General features: G+C 35.2%; 3 protein-coding genes across 3 annotated transcripts; 2 read left to right on the top strand and 1 right to left on the bottom strand.

Annotated features, from left to right (window-relative positions):
- The first annotated feature begins 10 nt into the window (after positions 1–10).
- Positions 11–16626, top strand: LOC100378976 (vacuolar protein sorting-associated protein 33A). Its single transcript, XM_085491710.1, has 15 exons — positions 11–112; positions 965–1030; positions 3064–3279; positions 4093–4197; positions 4721–4837; positions 7892–8066; positions 8982–9175; positions 9513–9603; positions 10415–10489; positions 11553–11632; positions 12286–12372; positions 12605–12736; positions 12948–13116; positions 14090–14206; positions 14454–16626. Exons 1-15 carry the CDS (start codon positions 11–13, stop codon positions 14582–14584), a joined length of 1857 nt encoding a protein of 618 aa, XP_085347836.1. The 3' UTR covers positions 14585–16626.
- LOC146733630 (uncharacterized) lies at positions 13498–21781 on the bottom strand. Its single transcript, XM_085491711.1, has 7 exons — positions 21749–21781; positions 20553–20626; positions 19451–19635; positions 18283–18538; positions 17238–17590; positions 16810–16921; positions 13498–15561 (listed from the first exon to the last, which is right to left on the bottom strand). The coding sequence occupies exons 2-7, from the start codon at positions 20617–20619 to the stop codon at positions 15485–15487; spliced, it is 1050 nt and encodes a 349-aa protein (XP_085347837.1). The 5' UTR covers positions 20620–20626; positions 21749–21781; the 3' UTR covers positions 13498–15484.
- A 2670-nt stretch (positions 21782–24451) lies between these two features.
- On the top strand, positions 24452–27036 carry LOC102803620 (uncharacterized). The gene is made up of 4 exons (XM_085491496.1): positions 24452–24464; positions 24955–25434; positions 25688–26146; positions 26318–27036. Exons 1-4 carry the CDS (start codon positions 24452–24454, stop codon positions 26380–26382), a joined length of 1017 nt encoding a protein of 338 aa, XP_085347622.1. The 3' UTR covers positions 26383–27036.
- Positions 27037–27239: the final 203 nt, after the last annotated feature.

The raw sequence follows: 27239 nt of genomic DNA, 5'->3' as shown, positions 1-27239 counted from the left end.
CCGATGTAAAATGGCGACTCACCTTAGCAGTGGCCGAGTAAATATCGCCGTTTTGAGGGAAGCTGCAAGAAGAGAATTACTTGATTGTCTGGATAAATGTGTCGGTGCTAAGGTATGTTAGCATGTAATATAATGCATTAGTAAAAAACTTAAATATTGTAATTGCCAATGTAATACATCTCACTTCCATGCTCAACTTCAAGCCCCTCCCCCTAATGAATGGGGGGGGGGGGGGTGATATACTAGTGTATGTATAGCGATATTTTGAATAATATCACACAAAAAGGACGACCTGTATGTTGCAAATGTTTTGCTAGCTGACGTTTTAAAAATTTAATTCACTACTGCCACTCACCTCAATGTCTAGCCGACGTGATTTGGGGCAAAAATAATTGTTTATCAAAAGCGTGTGTGTGAAATCACAGTACTTTCTGAACTTTCCCCTAAATCACCATCCCTATACGGTGACCAAATAGATCTCCGAAAGTATTCCTTTTGCACCCCACCCTTAATCCTAACTCTAACCCTCACTCAATTCAATTGTAAATGCCCCCACTGTCCTTAGAACGGGCATATGCATGTACAATTAAATTGAGGGTAGGGTTAGGGGTGGTGTTAGAGGTGGGGTTATGCGTAACTTATTCCAGAACTTCTGAGATGAAAGTAGGTCTTGCGCAGGAGCCAATAGTTCAATACAGGACATTATTTGACAGCAATAAGAACATCCAAACTTCTAAATCATTGTTCCTTCAGAGGTAACTTAATTGGTTACCAGTTTGCCAAAACAATTAACTATAATTTATTTGAAGATTTGTCAAGAATAAAGCAATGTATGGATATTGATGAAAAGATATTTTCTGATTGCGAGATAATCTCAATTTCAGGGAAAAGTGCTTTGCTGAATGGTACATAGTACACTTGTATTCTTCTTTAAAACATCTGTTGTATTATTTTTTTCTGTCAGGCCTTGGTATGGGATGAACAATTGACAGGACCATTGGGTTTGATAGCAGAGTATTCACTTCTAAAGGTAACTGAATGGTGAATTATTGATACAAATAAATAATACATGTAGTGGTATTTCCATGACCTATCTCGTCACATATATCCCATCCCCCACAAACTTTCTACACGGTTTGAATAATCTTATCATAGACTGGCATGGTATGTAGGTCGGTGATCTCTTTATAATATGCACAGCTTCCTGTTACGAAAAACTCGAAATCAGGAAGTAGCATAGCTAGAGAGATGCACCATGGGAGTGGTGATTACTTGAGATCTTGATATACCACAGTTGTCCGGGTAAGCGCCCAGGGTCCTGAACATGGAAAATTGCCAAAAAATAGGGGTGGTCATATGCTTGGACAAAAACAAGAATTCACGAAAATTTACAACACGCAGATCAAACTGTGGCAGAAAATAGAATGGTAAATGGAAACATGCAACGGAAATAAATAAACAATATGCAACATTAGAGTATAACAAAAATAATTTATTGTTTATAATGTGACAAATAAACCAGAAATAATAAAAATTCACAGCGAGGAATCAATTGAATTAGGATTTCCCCGCCGCAAACACGCCCAAAACGCGTGAACTCAAAATGAACTAAAATGTCAGGGGTTAAACTGCATAAAATTATTTCTGATTTTGACAAATACCAGATCAACAGTCATACATGAACAATAATAATTTACAAAGTAAATATTACAAAAGTTCATAGTTCTCCATTTAGGGGGTGGGCGTTTGCCCGGGCATGGACGCTTACCCGAACAACTACGGTACAGTGCAGATATATTAATTATTCACTCAATTTAAATTTTTCGCTGACAAAATGTCAAAATATATAATTGCAAATAGGACTTGTTTTTTCACTGGATAAAACCAGAATTTAAAACCATGTGAATGTGATCAAATATCAAAATAGTGAAACTAATATACATGTACCAGGAAAAATAAATGGTTTTTGTGTAATTTGGTGAATTCTTCTTTGAATGCAGTCACTAGTATTTGAACTATGCAAGACTCTGATTGCAATGTTGACTTCTGCTTTACATTCCACTGCTATGTAAATAAAAGTGAGTTACACTTTACAAATTAAATTACAAGATAGTTATATTAAATAGTAAATTGGCAAACAAAAGATCCTCTGAAAAGATGCTGACTAATACTCCTATCACTTGTGTATCTCATGAAAGTTCATTCAAGTCTACATTCATTTACAATCATTTACCAACTACATCTGTGTTTATTAGTATCTAATTTATTTTATCAGTTTAATTTGTTATTTGTAAACATATTTTTATTTAATTTTTTTCAATAAAGTAATAATAATGTCAGTTTTCAATTTAAAATTGACCCAGGCATATCTGAGAAATGATTGATAACATGTTGAAGTGTTGTTTCTTGAGAAAAAAAAAAGACTGCTAGTTAATCAGAGAGGGCAAAAAAAAGTTGAGATATTTATGTATGACATTATGTCTTGTCATTGAACAAAATCTGTCAAGATATGTCAAAACATGAAAATAAAACCAACATGGCTGCCAGTAGGCCATTTTGAATCTAATCATGAAACATAATAACATGCATCTGTAATCCACCCTGGGTGATGTCAATGCCAAAATTGAAAATAAAATTGGCAGTGGAATGCCAGCCAGTTGTTAACATGTTGGAGTTTTGTGCTTAGATTTTCATTCAAACCCTAAATTACTGAAGAGAATCATTGATCCTATAAGAGAATGTGGAAGCCATTAAGTCTAGCATTTGTACCAATGTTTTCTTTTTTCCCAGTGTTCATGGCAGCTAATTTGCATATTTTAGAGATCAATACTTTGTTAGAGAGGATTAGCATATCAATAATTTTTTTTTTCTTGAAAAATCCCTATACTTAAAATGCCTGTCAGCTTCTGTTAAAACCGTTGTATATATTCACCTAAAAAATGAAAAAGCTAAAGATGAGTTTATAGAATTACAGTTTAACTTATAAGTGAAACGAAATTAGATGCAATTCAAATCATTGTCATCCTCCCTGCTATCATTATTTCAACATGTTATCATTCCCAGGAACATGAAGTGGAGAAAATGTTTCCACTAAGAACGGGACGTCTACCAACAAGTAACGTCAGAAATGTAATATTTATAACAAGGCCCAAACTGCAACTCATGGAATTTGTGGCTCAAAATATCCACAAAGAAGAGGAGCTTGGCACCTATCATAGAAAAGATTTTCACCTTTTTTTCGTTCCCAGGAAAAGTTTACTGTGTGAGAAAAGACTTAAGGTATTACATATTGTTCTGATAACACTCATTAGATTTAAGCACCTAAATTATTTTTGCCAAAAGATGTATGATCATAACAAAATTTTTAACATCAAGACATTACGATAAAAGTGGTATTTATTCACTGGGCTGTTATTTCATTATTGTCACTGATAAGTGAAATCAGCTACATTACATGTAACTCCATATATCAATGTAAAATTAAATTAAAACTTCAATTCACAATCCAGTGAATATGTTTACAATATCACAATATCAATGCTGCCAGTTTGAGTTTGTAGATCTGATGTCAAAAATGGTTGTATACATACCAAAAAATAGTAGAGAATCCCCAGAAATTGGTATAAAATTGCACAATGATACATTGTGGATGAGACACTGTATATGACATTTTTTAAATTGATAAGAACAGGTTGTGACTAACATGGGATTCTCTCACAAGATACTGTAAAATGACTAACTTTCACTGGGTTTAAATTTTGCTGATTTAGCATTTCAGGCATATTCAGTGGGTTTTAAATTCACAGTTTTATCATTTAGATAATGTGTTCTATGCTCAATTTTACATATTCACTGGGTTTTAATTATGCGCATTTTCCAGTCAGCAAAATAAGCAAAATTAAAAAGCAGTGAACCCTTTTACAGTAGGTCTATGAACCACCTGACAGATGGACACAATCTTAGTATTTGCCATCTTATTGTGTAATCATTTATAAGTTACAATTTGCATTTTCTAAAACAGTAAGATGTTACAGCGTGCTGAAACTTAAAGGTAAGCAATGACAGATGTGAAATAATAATTGTTATTTTCAGGAGCTGGGTGTGTATGGTACATTTAGTAACGTGGATGAATATAACTTGGATATATTACCGTTTGATAATGATCTCTTGTCGACTGAGATGGAACACTCTTTTAAGGTGAGCTGAATTGATCCTGAAAGCATTGCAGCCATGCATCACCATATATGACGTAATGATGTTTGTTTCTCAGGTCCGATTTATTTCATATTCATTTCATTTGTGACTTGCTACAACTCCCCATACTGTAAAATACTTTATTTTAGCTGGAATTAATTTTCGCTGAAAATACTTTTTGGGTATTTTGTAAGGAATTTATTTTCACTGATTTTTGACTGAGTTGAATGTAAAATATAGGAAAAAAGGTATATTCGCTGGATTTAATTTTCACTAAATCATATTTTCAGCGAAAATTAATTCCAAGCAAAAATAAAGTATTTTACAGTAACTAGGACCCCAGTGAAATGCTCACTGCAAAAGCATTTCACAAATTTACATGACCAATGTATATTTATCTCTTATGACCAAAAGACCCAAATTCAGGCAGTATTACATCGTAATCCCTGTAAACTTGTTTTGTGTTGTTACAAAGCCTATGTGAAAATGATTTATTTATATCTAATTTATTATGATTTACTTATAGGAATGTTTCCTGTTTAATGATATGACATCAATGTATTATGTTGCTAAGTCATTGATGATGATACAAGCCTTATATGGAGTTATACCAAATATATATGGTAAGGGAGAATGTGCCAAGGTAAGTGTACATCATGATATATGCCTTATATGGAGTTATACCAAATATATATGGTAAGGGAGAATGTGCCAAGGTAAGTGTATAACATGATATATGTCTTATATGAAGTTATACCAAATATATATGGTAAGGGAGAATGTGCCAAGGTAAGTGTATATCATGATATATGCCTTATATGGAGTTATACCAAATATATATGGTAAGGGAGAATGTGCCAAGGTAAGTGTATATCATGATATATGCCTTATATGGAGTTATACCAAATATATATGGTAAGGGAGAATGTGCCAAGATAAGTGTATATCATGATATATGCCTTATATGGAGTTATACCAAATATATATGGTAAGGGAGAATGTGCAAAGGTAAGTGTATATCATGATATATGCCTTATATGGAGTTATACCAAATATATATGGTAAGGGAGAATGTGCCAAGGTAATTGTATATCATGATATATGCCTTATATGGAGTTATACCAAATATATATGGTAAGGGAGAATGTGCCAAGGTAAGTGTATATCATGATATATGCCTTATATGGAGTTATACCAAATATATATGGTAAGGGAGAATGTGCCAAGGTAATTGTATATCATGATATATGCCTTATATGGAGTTATACCAAATATATATGGTAAGGGAGAATGTGCCAAGGTAAGTGTATATCATGATATATGCCTTATATGGAGTTATACCAAATATATATGGTAAGGGAGAATGTGCCAAGATAAGTGTATATCATGATATATGCCTTATATGGAGTTATACCAAATATATATGGTAAGGGAGAATGTGCAAAGGTAAGTGTATATCATGATATATGCCTTATATGGAGTTATACCAAATATATATGGTAAGGGAGAATGTGCCAAGGTAATTGTATATCATGATATATGCCTTATATGGAGTTATACCAAATATATATGGTAAGGGAGAATGTGCCAAGGTAAGTGTATATCATGATATATGCCTTATATGGAGTTATACCAAATATATATGGTAAGGGAGAATGTGCCAAGGTAATTGTATATCATGATATATGCCTTATATGGAGTTATACCAAATATATATGGTAAGGGAGAATGTGCAAAGGTAATTGTATATCATGATATATGCCTTATATGAAGTTATACCAAATATATATGGTAAAGGAGAATGTGCCAAGGTAAGTGTATATCATGATATATGCCTTATATGGAGTTATACCAAATATATATGGTAAGGGAGAATGTGCAAAGGTAAGTGTATATCATGATATATGCCTTATATGGAGTTATACCAAATATATATGGTAAGGGAGAATGTGCAAAGGTAAGTGTATATCATGATATATGCCTTATATGGAGTTATACCAAATATATATGGTAAGGGAGAATGTGCCAAGGTAAGTGTATATCATGATATATGCCTTATATGGAGTTATGCCAAATATATATGGTAAGGGAGAATGTGCCAAGGTAATTGTATATCATGATATATGCCTTATATGGAGTTATACCAAATATATATGGTAAGGGAGAATGTGCCAAGGTAATTGTATATCATGATATATGCCTTATATGGAGTTATACCAAATATATATGGTAAGGGAGAATGTGCCAAGGTAAGTGTATATCATGATATATGCCTTATATGGAGTTATACCAAATATATATGGTAAGGGAGAATGTGCCAAGGTAATTGTATATCATGATATATGCCTTATATGGAGTTATACCAAATATATATGGTAAGGGAGAATGTGCCAAGGTAAGTGTATATCATGATATATGCCTTATATGGAGTTATGCCAAATATATATGGTAAGGGAGAATGTGCCAAGGTAATTGTATATCATGATATATGCCTTATATGGAGTTATACCAAATATATATGGTAAGGGAGAATGTGCCAAGGTAAGTGTATATCATGATATATGCCTTATATGGAGTTATGCCAAATATATATGGTAAGGGAGAATGTGCCAAGGTAATTGTATATCATGATATATGCCTTATATGGAGTTATACCAAATATTATGGTAAGGGAGAATGTGCCAAGGTAAGTGTATATCATGATATATGCCTTATATGGAGTTATACCAAATATATATGGTAAGGGAGAATGTGCCAAGGTAATTGTATATCATGATATATGCCTTATATGGAGTTATACCAAATATATATGGTAAGGGAGAATGTGCCAAGATAAGTGTATATCATGATATATGCCTTATATGGAGTTATACCAAATATATATGGTAAGGGAGAATATGCCAAGGTAAGTGTATGTCATGATATATGCCTTATATGGAGTTATACCAAATATATATGGTAAGGGAGAATGTGCCATGGTAATTGTATATCATGATATATGCTTTATATGGAGTTATACCAAATATATATGGTAAGGGAGAATGTGCCAAGATAAGTGTATATCATGATATATGCCTTATATGGAGTTATACCAAATATATATGGTAAGGGAGAATGTGCCAAGGTAAGTGTATATCATGATATATGCCTTATATGGAGTTATACCAAATATATATGGTACGGGAGAATATACCAAGGTAAGTGTATGTTATGATATGTGCCTTATATGGAGTTATACCAAATATATATGGTAAGGGAGATATACAATTAAAATTTATTCAGCTTGACAGTTTAACATAAGCATCCTTCAGCATTTCATTTTTTGGTGATATGCAGAAACAATAATTGGAAGGTTATCAAAGGTACAGTTAGTATAATATTGTATCAATAAGAATCTGTCTTTAAGTGGGTGACACGTTTTTATCAACAGCAGGCTACGATTAGTGCAACGATTACAATATGTAGCCACAATCACAAAGATCTGAACACTGTGTATAATATGACAGCTTACTGTCTGAGTGCATATTTTGCGGTATCCTCGTAATAACCTTGCTATTATACATCTTTCCCTTCCAATGATACACCATGGGAATGTCGAAATCTAAAAAGTTTAGAACAGAATCAGCGAACTTCTTTGTGTGGAGTCTGGTCAAACCAACATGTGCAACATATTACAATAGTGTCAATTTCTTTGCAGCATGTTGCAGACATGATGTTAAGGATGCGTCGTGAGATGGCTGGTAGTGAACAGCAAATCCCACCACAGATCGATGCTTTATTGTTGATAGACCGTAACGTGGATTTTCTAACGCCGCTAGCATCGCAGCTCACTTATGAAGGACTCATAGATGAAATATTTGGCATTGCTAACAGTAAGTGATATGAACCTTCCCTTCTTCTAGTCGTACTGCATTGCTCCCATTACTGGGGGGCCACAGTCACAGTCATGCCTGCTGATTTTAGTACTTCTTCAATATATATCACAACTACTATAACATGGCAGAAAATGGTATTAGTAAACTGCACATGTTACATGCAAATAAACTGACATACATTACAACAGGATTCAAACTTATGATCATCGAAATTGCCACTGCATGCAAAGATGATAACTACCATGTCACACTCACTGCACAAAAAACACAGTTTGAATTAGTTCGTAGTGAATATTTACTCTATTGTGGGTTTGTAAGGGGTAAATTTACATTATGAATGCAAGGTGTCAATTTTACATTGGGTTTTATCTTTGTAGTACATGATGTTCGAGTTTTAAACAAACATTTAAAGTCAGTGACATTATTATACCAGAGGTACATTACTTGGGGTTTGCAACTACGGTGACATGATACCAAGATCCAGTTTCAATCTCGCTCTCGCATAAGCGTTCCAACTCAGAAAAATGCGAATGCACATGCCCTAGGTAACTAGGATACCGGGATGTCTAGGTGGATCAAAATAGCTGCTCACGATATGACGGATTACGATAACTATATTTTCTGTACATTTTCGATGTATTACATTTGTTCACTATGAATGTGGTTATACATGTTTTATTATTTTATTACAAACCGCCTATGTCATGTCAGAAGGTGGTAACATCAGTCTCGCTATCTTCGAGATGAGACTTGAATGGGAACACTTTTATTTTGAACCCATAGTCCTGGGTATGGTTTTGCAATATACAATAGGACATTGAAATGCTTATTTAAAAATTGAAACTGAGAGACAGTCCAAGCTTCTGCTAAGCAACATATTGAGTGATGTAATATATATTGTAAATTCTCTAGCGAGTGTCAAACTACCGCCAGAAAAGTTCCAGAGGCAAAAAGACGGAGAACCTTCAAGCGACATTTCAGGTGAACCGAAAAAGTTTGTATTGAATTCCGCAGATGAGTTGTACTCTGTTCTGAGGGATAAGAATTTCCATGCAGTGGGACCTGAACTTAGTAAAAAAGCCAAACTGCTATCAGCGCAATTTGAGGTTAGTAGTTTGAGGTGCTAACACTTCATCCACTGATGCATTTTTTTTCTTACTTTATTTTGGTTATCCATGGAAGCTCCAGCCGCCAATATTTCAATTAATTTGAATTAATTGGATATGATCAGTTTTACTTCAAATGTTTTTATTTGCAAAATGTTCAATGCACATCCCCACTTCACTTCTCTAAGTCGCTGTTTGTTGAAATTATTGGTTTCTAACATTTTTATACTTTTGTCATTAACATTAGTGAGTAGGTTATTATATCATATTAACCTCCAAGATCCTGATTGGTTGAAAATGATTTAGTGATTGAAAGTTCATTGAATTGTTTTTGTAGGAAAGAAAGGATGCAAAGACAGTCGGTGAAATTAAACAATTTGTTTCAAAACTGCCACATATTCAAGCAGCAAAAATATCCCTCGCCAATCGTAAGTAGATGTAATCACTATGCAATATACAGTACTTGTTAAAGTGGTGTGGTCTGTTTCAATCTTCAGATGATTGAGCTGCCCTTATGCAGTAATATATTGCCCTTATGCAGTAATATATATCCGAAATTTTCACAATTTAGCTAAAATGATGTTGCTGTTCATCCTAGGAAAAATAATGTGATGATTTGGTTGATTTTTTGTGATAAGATTATTCATTAAAAATGCTTTCAAATACTTAAAGCAGGGGAGTCATCACCTGCGCATGTGTCAGATGGCCATAGGTGTCATTGTTTACAAACAAGCATCTACCCATGAGCCTTTGTGTTTTTAGCGTGTGTTGTTATCATCATTTGGGACTCAATTCCCGCGCGTGTGCAGGTGACAACCCTCCCACTTTAAAATATCCTCTGAAACAGGAAATTAACATTTTCCAATTCTATAGTACGTGGTACATGTACTTACCAGTTCACACAATTAAAAAAAAAAGTGAGCAGCATGGGCTTTTTTTTTTGGGGGGGGGGTCATTATATTCGTATGTATATGAGATCTTGGTATGCCCAGTAGAGAAATTTTTGAACTGTGAGTGGTACAATCATTCTCATAATTCTTTGTCTAATACACTGGGAAAGAACCACTGATATTGAAGGATTGCGAATCTGACGTACCACAACTTTTGAATTTTGTTCATGACTCAAGTTTCTTACTTTATCAATCATAAACTAAATTCAAAATTTTTTTTCAAAATATATCAGACAGTATTTGTATCAAGTGAAGATTACAATGCCATTTTAATTCATTATACTTTCAGATACTTCAATAGCAGAGCTGATAAAGGAGAATGTAGAGTTGGATATATTTATGGATTCTTTGCAATCACAGCAAGGTATTAAACTTGGATTAACCATTATTTTACCATATGGTCACCATGTGGTCACTATATGGTCACTATGTGGTCACTATGTGGTCACTATATGGTCACTATATGGTCACCATGTGGTCACTATATGGTCACCATGTGGTCACTATATGGTCACCATGTGGTCACCATGTGGTCACTATATGGTCACCATGTGGTCACTATATGGTCACCATGTGGTCACTATATGGTCACCATGTGGTCACTATATGGTCACCATGTGGTCACTATATGGTCACCATGTGGTCACTATATGGTCACCATGTGGTCACTATATGGTCACCATGTGGTCACTATGTGGTCACTATGTGGTCACTATATGGTCACTATATGGTCACCATGTGGTCACTATATGGTCACCATGTGGTCACTATATGGTCACCATGTGGTCACTATATGGTCACCATGTGGTCACTATATGGTCACCATGTGGTCACTATATGGTCACCATGTGGTCACTATATGGTCACCATGTGGTCACTATATGGTCACCATGTGGTCACTATATGGTCACTATGTGGTCACTATATGGTCACCATGTGGTCACCATGTGGTCACTATATGGTCACCATGTGGTCACTATATGGTCACCATGTGGTCACTATATGGTCACCATGTGGTCACTATATGGTCACCATGTGGTCACTATATGGTCACCATGTGGTCACTATATGGTCACCATGTGGTCACTATATGGTCACCATGTGGTCACCATGTGGTCACCATGTGGTCACTATATGGTCACCATGTGGTCACCATGTGGTCACCATGTGGTCACCATGTGGTTAACATGTGGTCACTATATGGTCACTATATGGTCACTATATGGTCACCATGAGGTATCCCATGTTGTCACCATGTGGTGTCATCTCAGAATTCTTTTAGCTGTAACTATGTTTTCTAATTGATTTGTTGTGATGTAATTGTGGTTGTGGTAGCAGCAGTTGTGGTAGCAGTTTAACTGGATACCAGTAATTAATCATTTTAATTGAGATTCAACATTCCGAAACATGTTTTTATAATGTTGCAGAATTTATGAATGGTATAGATACTGATAAAATTAATAGTTATATAGAAGACTGTATTTCTAGGAAAGAACCACTTATCAAGGTAAGTGGTAGAAACTACTCTACAGCTGAGGTAGTGGGTAAATTGTTGTAGGAATGGAACTTGGTACGTTCATTCAGGGCAATGCACATAAATCAAAGAGCCCAGGCTTATGATGATCCCCTGCAGCAGTAGTTGGGGTTCTAGTTGAACACCCAGAAAAGGTCAATCTGCATGAGTGAGTGTGTCACAGATTCAAATGGAAAGGCAGAAGTTACTATAGCCTAGATACAGTCACTTTCAAATATAACATTAGTGGAACTTTGTATGTGTTCATTCTTGTGTTTTATCAGATGGTTTCTGGGTTCTATGTTGTCATCTTCATATTTACATAGCCCTGTCATGTAGTCCCACACATATATAATTTATGAAGTTTGCACTGTACATTTATGTATGTAAATACTTTGCACAAACAAAATTGGTAGAAAGGTATAATTCAATATCTACAAAAATGTTTGAAAATTAGAAAATTCCAAATGACATTGAGTTTTCCATTACTATCATGGCTATGCAGCATTAGAAATCAACATTTATTTAATGTAATGTTATGTATGTATGTAAATTTTATGTACATTCTTGTTTCATTTTCTTAATGATGCTTAATTTATTCATTAATATATTGTTTTTTGATTTGTTTTGTATTCCTCTCCTTTTAGGTTATTCGACTTATCTGTATGCAGTCTATTACAAATAATGGTTTTAAACCTAAAGTTTTAGAGTTTTACAAGAGAGAAATTATCCAGGTAAATATTTCCTCCTCTTTTTATACATTTTAACATATTGTAGTATTCTATTTTTTGAACACACTCACTGGATATTTACCAGAACTAAACTAACGCTTCTTTCTATGATGTCACTTCCTTTTGTGATGTCACTTCCTATTTCACTTCATTATATTTAAATGTTTTTCAATTTAGTCAAAACAGTCATTTTCAGCTTAGTCTGTATAATTAACATATGTGTATTTGTTTCTAGACGTATGGATTTGAACACATTATAACAATAGATAATTTAGAAAAAGCTGGTTTACTCCGACCACAGGGGCAGAAATCATACTCAACAATAAGAAAATCATTGAGATTAGTGGTGGAAGATGTGAATGAACAGGTTAGTAAGAGCGCCCTCGCATGAAGAGCATAACTGTTTATAACATAACTGTTTATGAAAAATTGTGTGCTTGCACTTCAATTTCACGAAAATGTTAGTAAATCAGAAAAAAATCTTGAAATATTGTATCGATTGAAATCGTTACCAAATTTTATCCTACAAACAATTCTGAAGTTTATTTACTCATAAATTATACATTTTCTTTTAATAGAATCCTACGGATATATCGTACGTGTTTAGTGGATATGCACCGCTGACAGTTAGACTAGCACAGTATTTATCACGGCCTGGGTGGAGAAGTATAGAAGAAGTATTGAGACTGTTACCAGGACCTACAATAGAAGAAATACAACAGATACCAGTTGGGCTAAGAAAGAAACGTACGTACACATTGTCAATTTTCCAGAGAAAATAGAAGTAAGGTCACTAAATCTATGTAATAAATTTGAGAAAAGTTTTACATCACAGAAAATAACAGCAAATAGTCTATATATTTGTGTTAAATTCAAAATAATTAATGCAAAGTGAATTGGGATGCCAAACTGTAATTTGTATGACATAAACATATGTAGATCACACTTGTTGTGGGTTCTTTTCACGGGCCATAAAGGCATTGGAAATCATTAAGATGGTTATCGTTACAAGACGACAATGTTCGGATCTCAGGCCAATAACAATTTGGCATCCAAGAACCATGGGACATTTGTAAAGAAGGGAACGAATACATTCATCATACACGCACAGCACTAAATGACACCAAATTTGAATTAACTGCAATGTGTGTACGCACACTTTAATACAAAGAAATCTAATCAAAAGTTTGACAATAAATACACAATGAGAGTATAGCTATAACTCTAAATCAAAAACTACAAATAGCTACACAAAATTGGCTAATTAAATATTACTGCATTGCCTAAATATTTTAGACGATTTTGATAAACGTAACCGCAGTCTAAATATGCAGGTAAGACAGGGGAAAACCTTTTTATTTATTCAATTTATAGGGAAACTTATGTAAATTAAAATGTAAATCAAGATGACATCACTTTGTTTACACTGCTCATTTCTAATTGGTCAACACCAAAAAAAATGGCGAAAAACTACCAAATCAGGTGCCAGGTAAATTCTTTGTCGTCCAATCAGGTTGCTCCCCTTGCGAAGAATGTAACAATTCGTGCATGCAATATATGTATTAAATATTTCTTTATACCTCCACCTATAAAAAGTCACAAAGTATTCCCCTTTCTGTGTAAATTACGTATGTATTTAAAAGCTTATAGGTCTAACAGAGAGGGCGTAATACTTGGAAATCAATTAAACTTTGAATTCCTGACACTCTTATTTGTTCAGGTTCCACTGGTGCAGAAGGTCCTGGCGACAATCAAAAAGTGACATTGGTGTTTTTTCTTGGTGGTGTGACGTATGCTGAAATTGCAGCTTTACGTTTCCTGTCACAGCAAGAAGACAGTAAGTGACCAAAAACTGATCATGAAGGCTTGATGAAAAAGTGTTCAAAAGTTTGTTGATCACTTTTAAAAGTATAATAATTATTGTTTTCACTTACTGGTATCAACAATTCATTCTGTACACAATGTTTGTATAACTATTCTCATAAAATATCTCAAGTGTGATTTAATACAGTATAAATAATTATTTAAAGATTGTGTTTACAAATTTTATGAATAATGATGATGTTATTTCTATTTTTCTACAGGCCCCAGTGATTATATCATAGCAACAACCAAAATTATAAACGGCTCAACATTTATCAAATCAATCATGCATAACCTATCACCTGATGCATTTGGAGCTGTACCAGTGGCGTCGTCCGGACAAAGCAGATAGTATTATACCATCATGCTACACATATGTATCTGTGTGCTGATTGGCTGAAACAATATCTGTGTGCTGATTGGCTGAAACAATATCTGTGTGCTGATTGGCTGAAACAATAGACAAATTATGCATATATTGGTGATATACCACAGTCATGAAAGTAGTGTACAAATGACGCTGAAGTCCATCAGCATCACCAGTTATAAAAAACATAAATGCGGCAGCAGTGTTTTAGGCATAATAATCCATTGTTCTCTCCAGGTACATAAGAATATATACAAGTACTATAAGAAAGTAAAATTATTGTCGCCATTAATTTCAGTGTATCCCTGTCTGTTTTCTTCCATTAAGTTTTTGTAGAAAACTTATTTCTGTGAAACTGTAAAATAGTGACTTACTGTGACCCTCCGACTGCTACATTTTTTTAGTTCAATAATGTTTCATACATTTTACTTATTTATACATATTTTACTATAATTTGTTAATTTTAGACTACACTGGTAATATTTGTTACTGACCATGATTCCTGATCAGATACTTTTAACAGATATGGCAAAAGTTGACTTTGTTATTGATGGGTTGACTGCTGAATTACATTTTGCATGTACTGTATACAACATGAAATTGTCAATTATTTGAGTTTATTCTAAACACCTAAACCCAGAACTTCAAGTCAAAAATAATAACAGTTGAAACATTTCTTTCTATTGTTTGCTTGCTAATGGCTAATGCAAATTTGACCCAACAAATATTTTCACAAACTATGAATTCAAACCTACAATCAATTCCACTAAAATTATACATTTCAAATTTGTACATTTAAAACACTCCCCAAAATGTGTAGATTCTTGGCAAGATGTAGGAAAACACATCATTGCCATGGTTACCATTGTTGCTATGGTGACCGGTTTACAGAATAATATTTGATGCTACCATCTGCAGCAAGAGATAGATGACAATGTTGGACAGCGAATGGACGGAATTGGCTGAAATAAGAAACAAACACTAAAACAATTAATGTGTGTGTGTGAGTTTTTAAAGTCGTATTTCCACTTTGCAAATCTTTGAGGTACCATCCCGACCAATGTGTACACCATCAAATATTCAGATTGTGGATGAGCTATGAGAAATTTACTGGACAGGATACAAACATATTATAGATCTTGGCACATGCCAAGAGTCTCAGATGAGTCAGCTAGAATGTGTGTTTGAACGGTCAGGCCGAGTTGGCATGTGCCAAAAAAAAAATTGATCTCAGTCAAAATAGAAAGTCAGGAGGACAGAAACTCTTCACATGCCGAGATTTGCTGTCTGAACGCTCGACACAAACCTAAATCACGCCCTTGGTGAATTTTAGAGAACATGTACCGATTCATGTTAGTATGACATAACAATGAACGGAAGTGCAACTATATATGGTCAGATGCTGTAGTAATGAATAAAATGAATTTGGAATGTTGTCAGCGAGACACATATATGTGCTGCTGCAACTGGTTTCTTGCAATGCTACATTGACGTAAAAAGAAACAACTGTTCTTTGAATCCTCTTTGTCATCCGTGTGCACAATAACTCGTAATCAATAAATAAAAGAATACGATAATGGCAAATATATATGGTTTCAATAAAGTAATTAATATTATCATTGTATGAGTATTGTCTGCCATGTTTGGGTCAAATTACAGATTTACATGTATGAATGAGATTGGCAAGAACCAAGTGGGTAAAGACTAACATGGACACAACTACTGTAAACCCTCTGCAAACACGAAGGATTAAAAATGTAGGCATGTGTCAAGATCTTGTAATGTGAATGTAGTAGATGTCTGCTTTCGATATATAATTTTTTTTATATGATGTTTTACATATTTGCAAAATGGAAATGCAACTTTAGCATTCATGCTACTTTCTTCCAATTAGACCATAAAAAAAAGATTTTTGTTTCTAATTATCTTGTATCGTAATTTTTGTCGCAGCTTTTTTGTGAATTTGTGAAAGAAAAAAAAACAGAATAAATGCAAAGTTTTATAGCAATGGTAAAATTGACCATAAACATTTCCTACTGTATCTAGACTTGTTTGATATCGCATAATTGCAAGATTCTAGAAATATATTTCTACTCTTTGATCAGATTCCCTGGTTGCTAGGATATGCACAAGAAAGATTGAAATTGTTTCTCGCATATTATTCCATGTGATGAATAAATCAGTGGTACAGGTAATATATCATTGCTTACCATCGCATGCAAGTTTCTCCCCTGCTGTGTTCCCATCCTCACCAAATGCTATGCAGTAATCATTGTTATTTGTCAATGCATCACCATAGTAACGATTAGTTGGCTTGAACACCTGAATAAAAAATGTATGTGACAATTTGCTGGGAAACATGAATAAAAAGATATTTTACATTCACATTTACACCTACACATCCTTCAAGTAAAATTGTCTGTTCAAGATGTACAATTTGCATACACATCAATTAGACCAATCAGAATGGAGCATACAGGTCCTTATTTGCAACATTGCGGAAATCACACGAGAGGGTTATTATAGAATAACTCTATTTTTTTTTCAATATATTTGTCTGCATTTATTTAAGACTATGAAACTAAGTATATTATCATTGCATCAGCACATATGGACCACTGTGATTGGCTTTACATACCCTTGCACATAACCAATGGATGTCTTCACAGTTGGCAGGATGAATGTTGATTGGCGCCGTTAAGTCTGTGATAGTGATATTCTCTCCTGCACCAATGCCATACTGTAGAGTCTCAGCATATGTGTAATTTGTATTCACCTCTATATTGGTCCATGAATCGGCAGACTCATAATCTTGGTTGTTTGTCAGTGTCAGCTTCACGTTAAAGTTTGTTGAATCAGTGTCTGTAGAGTTGGGAATACTTTCTGTGCCAGCATTTTTTATTATAAGGTCGAAGTTCACCCAGGTTGTCTTCCCAGGGGTGTATTTCTGATTGGTTGAATTCTGGATAAACAAACCTGCGACAGTTAAATCTGAAAAGTAAAGTTTTGAAATATATTAGAGCACTACTCCTAACTCAAATATTTCTTTTTGTGGGTCATTACTATGTTTGGGTAGAATACAAAATTGTAATCCATGTTCAGTTCTTACTAGCCAACTGGTGATAATTCTTTAAAATTGAACTTACTGTGATGTTTTATTAAAAGTATTGTGTTTTGATTACATGAACAGCCACACCTCGATCATAAAGTGATTACGCCCACCAAGGTTGGGCAGATTCGTTTTTTGGTCAGAAATTTTAAAAAAAGACAACGTTCAATTTTCTCAATTAATCTTAACAAAGCATTATTTAATGACTATTTAAATATAAAAATAAATACAGACTCGCATCAAAATTTGAAAAAAACAAATTGTACTTTTTTGGTTCAAATAAATTACGATTTCTATTGAAATTCCATTATGTCTAGATTAGATTATTTGACAAATTAGACGGTGAGAAATTATTAAGTTTCGTAACAAACATGAACAGATGTATTAGAATATCCAATTTGCGAAAAATTATTTTACAACAAATTGAAATATAGAGTTAGAGGTGGTGTTGCGCTATTCAACGGTTATCTATGTTTTTTCAAGTACCAACTACGCCCGGCACATCCATCTTCCCTCAATCTTATATACTCCTCCCTATCCGATATCTGAGAGTGCAAGTTACCATATCCATTACCTGAAAGACATGTCCTGTTTGCCTCCATACTTTGGCATTTATAATTATTCACAGTATTCCCATCTAAGTAGGTGTTACTGCTGTCGTAAATGGTGATTTCAACACATAGCACGGTGTACTGGTCACATGACTCAACAGGTATGGTAATCGATGCATTCATGAATAACGTGACGTCATCGGAGTTGGGTATCGACGTCTGTTGTAAATATTGGGACTCGTCCAATATGGCTGAAGTATCCACCGGGAGAACATCTTCCTGCAATGTGACACTCATTCTTAATAAAAGCTAACTGTAGTTTTTATCTCCAAATGTTGTGTTAGCAATGATATTGAAGGTATTAGTTTAAAGCGGAGGGTCGTCACCTGCGCATGCGCGGGTATTGAGTCCCAAGCAACGATAACAACACACGCTAAAAATGCAAAGGCTCATGGGTAGACGCTTGTTTGTAAACAATGACACGCTATGGCCATCTGACACGTGTGCAGATGACGACTCCCCCGCTTTAATATCAAGATGCCTTTCCAAATAGGTTACACGCTACAGTTAGAATTGGTATCAAGGTCAGAGGCGGCGGCACGCCGAAATTTTGTATTTTGAGGGTCAAATTTGCTGACATACATAGCGGTGGATTTAAATGAAAAAATACACAAAGGGTTTCAGCTAGATTTAGGGGGGGGGTAGTTGTAGTATGGTACCTGTACTAGGTTCCGTACATTTCCCTTCAGGAACACCCTCCCATCATATACATTTCACTACCAACCACCAACCCGAAATAACACACATTTATATCACAAAGAAAATTTAAATGCAAATACAGCTTGTTATATTACAAACTTGAAGAGAAATTGATAAATGACTGAGCTTACACTGGCACGTACAGCAACTAATGTGAACTAGCACATCGACAACGGAAACAGCATGAATAGTATTTGTAGTGCAGTTTGGTTTGTGAATTAAACTAACTTGAAGTTATGTTTCATCAAAACAAATTATTTTTGGTATTTGTAACAGAATTGCATTGTTGTTGGCATTCAATTCGTGACTTGGAGAAAAAAACAGCAGGAAATCGTTTATGAACACCGTTCATCTTCCGATCGATATCACATCGTCACGGTGTTTTCATGCCTGGGTCAAGGTTCAAATTGGACACTTTGGTAAAATACTTACAAAATTTTGGCTCTTCGCTAAGTACACCATCAGACCAAAGTTATTTCTCACTTCATTCTCTGGGAGTTCTGCGTCCCCAACATTCCATATTGTCACTGTTATGTTGATGTAAGTTGTCTTCCCTGCTTCATAAATCAGATCTTCAGCTCTAGGCTCGGTCACCGCAAAACTTTTTAATTTCAAATCTATGGGAATATGGATAGAGTGAAATGTGTTTTATTTTTTCACCGAATTTTGTTTTGAGAATTTCAAATAGATTTATTTTGAATTACCTTTCCTTCCATTTTCAAATAGTTTTATTTAAATGCATTATTTGGTTTTCTATAAAAAAAAAAAAAAAAAAGGCACACCCTCTCCCCAAGTTGTTGAACAAAATAATTTTGAACATACAGTTTCTTGTATATTTTTTTGGTTTCTTTAGCGAAAGCCGTGTTACCGCGAAGGTTGGGTTAGCGCGAAATGAATTATTTATTTCTCGGTAACCCGAATTTAGCCATTTATACACTCCCATATTTTTATATATTGCAAAAAACACCAACAAATATGTATTCAAGTCTAATGCCGTTTCTAATATTCAAAACAGAAATTGTTCGCAAACCCACCAACACTTCAAGAATTTTGATGAATGCGCGAAAAGGATTCAATGACCAGACAAAAACAAAATCCCGTTGTAAGTCAGCAACCGACTACTTTAGGGTATATCATTTGAAATCGGAGGGGGCTCCGAGGATTTTTAAAACAAAATTGTGGTAATAGCTAATAATAGAAAAAATACTCTTTCCACAGAAAGAAATTCCTGCCACAGTAATGTGAAAAAGTATGTAATGGACCAAATTCTTCCAGCCAATCCCTCTCCAAGATTACAAATGGTCAAAACTTGCAAACAAATCTAAAACCATTGAATGAAATTGAAACGTAAAACTTAATATATTGGGTGTAAGTATTTAAGTATTTCTACACTTTAGGTTCAAAATGATCCTAAAATAAGCGTAGATACTGTAGTAGTTATTTTCCGATTATCCACTGATCTACCTCCAAACACGGCATTCAGGTACGCATAATTCAAAACCAATGCAATGGTTCTTCTAGTCACGTAGCTTACCAACAGCCGCTGACGTCACAGCTACAATCCCTGCTACGCTCATGAACAAAGTCGCAATCAATTTCATTTTTATCCTGTCAAAACATGGAGAAAAACAAAGTAATCAAATTAAATTGTCGTAGATGGCGTCATCACATCCACCTGTTGTTAAATTCTACCAGTTTTCGCAATGCAGACAATTGTCGGGATTTGTGTTTTGTTCAAATGTGCGTGGATCGTTTTCTTTAATCGGTGGATAGTACGGTGGTGGTGAGAATTGTTATTATATTGAATTTACCGGACGGTGGTCATCGAGCAGAACTCGTTCATTTAGTGTCAGCAATGTACATGTATTGTACACGCGGCGTTGTAGTCGTTGCATGGGACACACGCACACAACACGACGTGGCGCGCTGACCACCAGTTTTTACAGACATGATGTGAATATTTTTCTTTGGTTCATACTATGACCAAGCGAAACAAAGCTACAAAATACTATGACCAATCGACTGACTGACGTTTATATGGACTGTTATTATTAAGCGGTTTCGTGGTTTGTTGATAGTCATATTAATTACAGGAATTTAATCACAATCTTTACACGTGTGTTGAGCATATATGTACCCATCCTGATATGATCTACAACGTCATCGTAGAGGGTGAGTTGTCCATGAACCTCTGTACATCAATGTAGCCTCAAGGTCACGTCCAGAGTGTGTACATGGATTTCGTGAATATAGGTAGCATTACTGAATCGTTGACGTGAAGATATATATGTCCAACCAGGGGCGGATACAGGATTTTTTTTATGGGGGGGGGGCAACTTTAAAATCGACAGACTAAGGTAATGATTTTTTATATTATATAAAAACAAATTGAATACATTTTTCAACGGGGGGGGGGTACGGACCCCAATAACGCCACTGCCAACCTCATATACGAAATATACACTCACTGATCGCTTGAAATTGGTTTAAATAAAGTATATGAATAAAATAATACATTTCATTTCGTTAGACACGGGAATAAGCTTATAATGTATGCGGATTTTTACATTTGTATGTGAAAGTTCGTTCGCAGTTGTTTATGTTTAAAGTATAAATGATTACCCAGAATCCTACCCCAAATACCAATTGACCCAGTCATGGTGAATATCTACTATCAAATACTGAATCACTGATATTATTAAATATTAATCAACTATTTACACCACTCACCTGTTGGGATGTTCCTTTTTTTGACGGAGACGGTGATACGGCGCACTGAACACTGGGCTATATTTTCCCACAAACCGAACGTCGGTTTGCGTAGAAACCAGTGAAATAATAAACGGTTGTTGACATACGTGTTCTTTACAGCGCCATTAGACCGTGGCATTTAGCGGCAGGTGCAACACATCTAACTTGAACACTCGTATTGTCTGACATTCCGTGGATATAAACAGTATGTTTATAAATGAAGTTATCATAACGATATAACATAAACTATTTATTAGTTACGTAGTTACTTCTCCATGTTTTCCCCATATTTATTTTATATTTTTAATATTTATGTCCGCAAAAATTATATATGGCTACGATCTGTGTCACCACAGCCTCACTGGAGCTTCACTATCGTCAATCACGTATATTCACTGTCTGCTGACACAATATTTAACAAACAAACACACTCGTAAATTAAATTATTATATTCCTATAAATATTCATATCGAAATGAGTAGTATGCATACAGCAGAAAATTAAGACATTCTTGGCATTCCAAAACAACAGAGTAACGCGAACGATGAAGGCAGTATACCGTAGTATACCGTGGTTTAATTCAATCAACTGGTAAACGCTGCTGCAACCCCAGTGGGTACCAATAGCCTCTGATCCAGGCGGTGTACTGGTCTATTATCTTGTAATGCCCATTCAACAAACAGAAACACGTGGTTTGTACTTAATTGCATTTTAAAAATTCAATAACAATTCGCTAGAATAATCTAACTGTCACATCGATATCCCTTGTTATTTGAACACGTGACACACAAACACATATACGGTATGTTATTAATCTCAATTAGGAGTTGTTCTTTTTTATAACTAGTTTTTCTTTCACTGATTCTAAAATTTTGGCAAAAACAACTGTGATGCGGATATTTGAACTGTTATACGCGATGACCAGCAATACAGTGAATGTCCGATAACAACCTTCGTGCTCACAGATCAGGTAAACAGAGACAACTGTGCGTCACGGTAGGGACATACCAACAATTTTATTAAGGGGAATTTTGAGGTTGGGTGAAGTTTCTTGCTGAGCGTTTTTACTATGGTTCTCGGTGAAACGAACATATACCCAAGGTAGTTTTGGAGATTAATAAAGACGACACACAAAAATACTGGTCGACCTTTCACCGCGAGGCCTTATCTTGATGCCCGCATGTTAACTCGAGTAAATCACGGTCACTTATAGAATCATCATTAATTAAAACAATACGCGTACATTTTCAGAATATATCTTCGTAATTGATCCCATCACCGACACATTTCGACACCGACTTATCGGAGCACGCACCTCCACAGCGCCCACTTGAAAATGACGACGCTCTGACATTGTTTGCTGATCGTATCTTTATGTGAAATTTAGTGTCGAATTATTAAAATGTGAACTATTTAATAGATCATTATCATGGCAGGAATTCCTGTGGGAGAAACAACATGTCTATATGTCTTTATTTACTTGCTCTGCGTCATCGTCGTTTTACAGCGAACCATTTCACCGTTTAATTTTAAAGTTTACAATCATGGCTTTTAACTGTTTTAAATGTCCAATCGTTTATTTCAAGTTGCACTTGTGGTAACGGTAAATTATTACCAAATTAGGGATTTGACATCACTGTTATTAAAACTATATATTAGATGAGCCATTGTTGTATGACATTAAATTGTACATAGATACCTTGGCATCTCATTTGTTGGTTTAAACGCGATAACATCTGCATGGGTAACCCATATTTGTATTGATGGATGACACATCATGTATCATTTTAAAATAAACACAACCTCGAAAATAGTTCATGTCGGTAACATGCACTTAATTTTGAAAATGACGTCATGCACGAAAAATTAGCATATCGGTATGATTTTGTTTTGTTTCCTCTTCCATATTTGGTATTATTTAATTTGCATACAGCATCACGTGTGAGATGAGCGACTTCCACACCCCTATGACCATCCTTGTACTGTCATTGCAATTCGCATTTCCGGTCCATTACAGAGATGACAGTTCGTCTATAAATTGCCTTCCCAAGGCATTTGTGAGCCATAAGTCTTGGTAACTTCAGACAACAGCTACAGAGCACAGATCTCGGGAACAAAGCAAACGGCTAATATCTACAGCAGGGAAGTCAGACTTACTTCACTTATTTTATCTTATTTTATTTGAGAAATATTACATTTCAAGAGAAACGAAGAAGACTGTTCATAAATTAACAGGTGAGTTTACCCGAATTATTACCCGTATTAATATGAATACTTTGTGATCCAGTGACAAATATCCTTCCTCGTACTGAAACAATTCCACAAAACAACAATATAAGTTACTACGTGTAGTAAAACATTTCAGAATTGTATCAATGTGTCTTCTATGAGGACAATTACATTTGTACTTAGCAATACAAAAAATTTATAAACGATATGTAATTCACATGTATCTCACCATTGTAGCTTCAACCCAGGTGAAAGGTAATACTAATAATATTATGTTTCTTTTTCAGATGGAAAATACACTGAAGTTGTTATTTGTTATTCTTCTATTGCATGTGAATATCTGCTTCGCTCTGCTAGCATGTGGTAAGAATTCCTAATAAATCACCAATTTGTATTTCAAATTCTTTTCTCCAGCGAAAAAAAAATGAAAATGCAATGAATCAAATATTAAATATGGCTCAGACAAGTAACTAATACGTTTAAAAGGGAACATTCTAACTCGACAAAAATACAACCAATGAAAATGTAGAACTGAACAAATAATATATCTGTCCTATATACGTCGCGCCCTCTAGTGACAAGCCCTTCCGTGACGTAGTTAAGTGTGAGGGCGCCATTGACAGCGCTGACTTTTATTTGATCTATTGTCGCCAGTCAATAAACCGTATTCTGCTGTATTTAAATGACGAATACCACATAACTTTTTTCTAGTTAATTAACTAGTCAATTTGACGTCACAAAAACAGTTCATCACTAGAGGGCGCGACTTATGAGAAAGATAATACAGCTGTTTTTTTTCTTCTTGTCTCCAAGAATTGCGGAGATACAGACTTTGAGTTTGCGAAGTTTTTTTTGCCAGTGTTCCCTATGATATTCATCCACCGTATTTATATTACGGATGCGTCTGTGTGTATAATAGAATTAATACAAATATATGCCTTGATCTCCTTCTTCAGATTTGAATATTTACACCGTGACAATAACGGAACCAGAACCAGACAACAGTCTCGTGTCATTTTACTCCGGTAGAGACACATTCACCGAATTAAACATTGTAGTGATCAATGATGGACCAGATACATTGCCATCCAACTCAGACGGAAACTACGACTTTGTTCTCAGTTTGGAATATTCGGAACCGGATGAAGACATCACTGTAGAATTCCCCGGGGAATTTACTTTCGAAATGGAGTTCTCCAACGAAGACGAATACAAAAAGGGAATTGCAATGGAGAAGCAAAAGAATCCATCGACCTTTACGCCCAATGCTACTATTGCTATTCCTACTTGGGAGTGCGGTAACCTGACCAAACTGTGCGTTACGTTGATTCACAGCAAAGACATTGAGTACGAAGACGACGATAAATCAAATGACTTTTACTGTCTGGACTGGGGAAATAGCGCCAACGACGCTGGTGAAAAAGAATGTACGGCGGGTAAGTTGCACTTTGTTCTAAGGCGCAGCATCAAATTGAATACATGTTTATTTCCCAATTACGTCATATTAGGATGGTTAAAGTACTGCGATTGTCACGTGACCCGCGTATCGATTTCATGTGAACAAACAATGTATATTACACGCGTTGTATATATCACATGGGACCCATAAAATAATGTCACGTGACGACTGCAGCGCTTAATCCGTGATTAACATTAAATAATACTAACCACGTTATTTTTGCTCATCAGATCTTCGCGCATCCGATCTGAACATCACGAAACCTGACTCCAATCTGATCTACAAAATTGGAGAGGAAGTCAGTGTGACCTTTGACATGGAAATTTACAACATTGGGTGGGATGAAATCAAAGCGACCAGCGGAACGTCGAACTACGCATTTTTTGCGAGTATCTCCGATACATCTGATTTGCAAGACGACAACGCCACCGTCGTCCAATACGACGTCGACGTCAAAGACGCGTACGACCTGACTGTGGGTATACCGTCATTTGAATCGATTACGATACGAGAACTCAAAGCAGACATCATTTTCCCGAGTGAAGACTGCTACATGTATCAGTATATCTGTATGACTGTATCAGCACCGAAGGCTGCTGCATATATCGATGGCAATTTAACAAACAGTCATTATTGTCTTCCGTTTGGTGACGTAGAAGACGGATACGGCGGAAATTCACCGTGTTCAGGTAAGAAACAAATGAGTTTGAAGATGGTTATAGACCACCAGAGGGCGCCAACGTTAGTGTTTGTAATGGCGCCACCATACATACCTGATGATGTGCAAATCGTTGACGCAAACACGTTGTTATATGTTTACGTAACTAATACTGACCTCATATCATTTGTTTTTTATACAGGTAGTGCAGTCAAGTTCAGTATCGTACTTCTCCTGACAGCGGTTCTTATGTCATTATTTGGATAGGAGAATATATCCGTTCTTGCGGGTGTCGCATGTGGGCGCTATAGACGTAGACAGGCTACCTGCGGCAGAACGACTGAGCATTCTCCCTGACTTGTTGATGACATTTCACACGTTGCGTCCTCTACGTTCACAGCAGTAGATGATATGTACTATGAATTGAACACTAATATACTATGCCAGGAAGATTTATAAATACTGCTTTGGTTTGTCATATACTGAGTTGACCATGGTTTTCTCTCTTTTGTATTTGAACTTTAGTTAAAAAAAACTTTGACATTAACCACATTTCTCGACAAGGATTTTTAGAAGGTATAATGTAGCCCCGTCGATGTGTATTTATTTGCGAATGCATAATTTTGATAGCACTGAACAAACACGTGCTATTGGCTTATTTGTCATATTATTCCAATCTATGATTATTTGCTATTGGTCAAGACCCTTTAACTTCCCGGCCCAATACTGCAATTCGGCTTTAAGAAGAAGTTAGGCGGTCTTGGGTATTAAATGAAGGTAACAACGATAGCGACCAAATCGCAATATGGCACTGTTACCCGATGTGTTATATCTAGCCCTGAATTCGACAATTGCCAAAGAAAGATAGGGAGAGAGAGAGAACATTTCTCCGATTTCGACGGACACTAGCCAAAAAAAGAATTCTCGGCTTGATGTAATTTAAATTGCAAATGTGAATATCTGTGGAATTCTGTGATATTGAATATGTCAGGGCACTAAATTAGGAGAATCGATTTACTTTATTTATATGTGTATTTATTTGTGGTAGCGTATCTCACATTTTACGTTGAATTCACTCTTGTATTTCAAAGTTCATGACTGGTTTTTGAATTCTGTGCGTATTA

This window comes from Saccoglossus kowalevskii, chromosome 16, assembly GCF_978046115.1.
Source record: "Saccoglossus kowalevskii chromosome 16, keSacKowa6.1, whole genome shotgun sequence".
In the NCBI taxonomy this organism is placed as follows: Eukaryota; Metazoa; Hemichordata; class Enteropneusta; family Harrimaniidae; genus Saccoglossus; species Saccoglossus kowalevskii.
The sequence above is the reverse complement of the archived record's forward strand: the minus strand, read 5'-3'. Positions and strand labels throughout refer to the sequence as shown.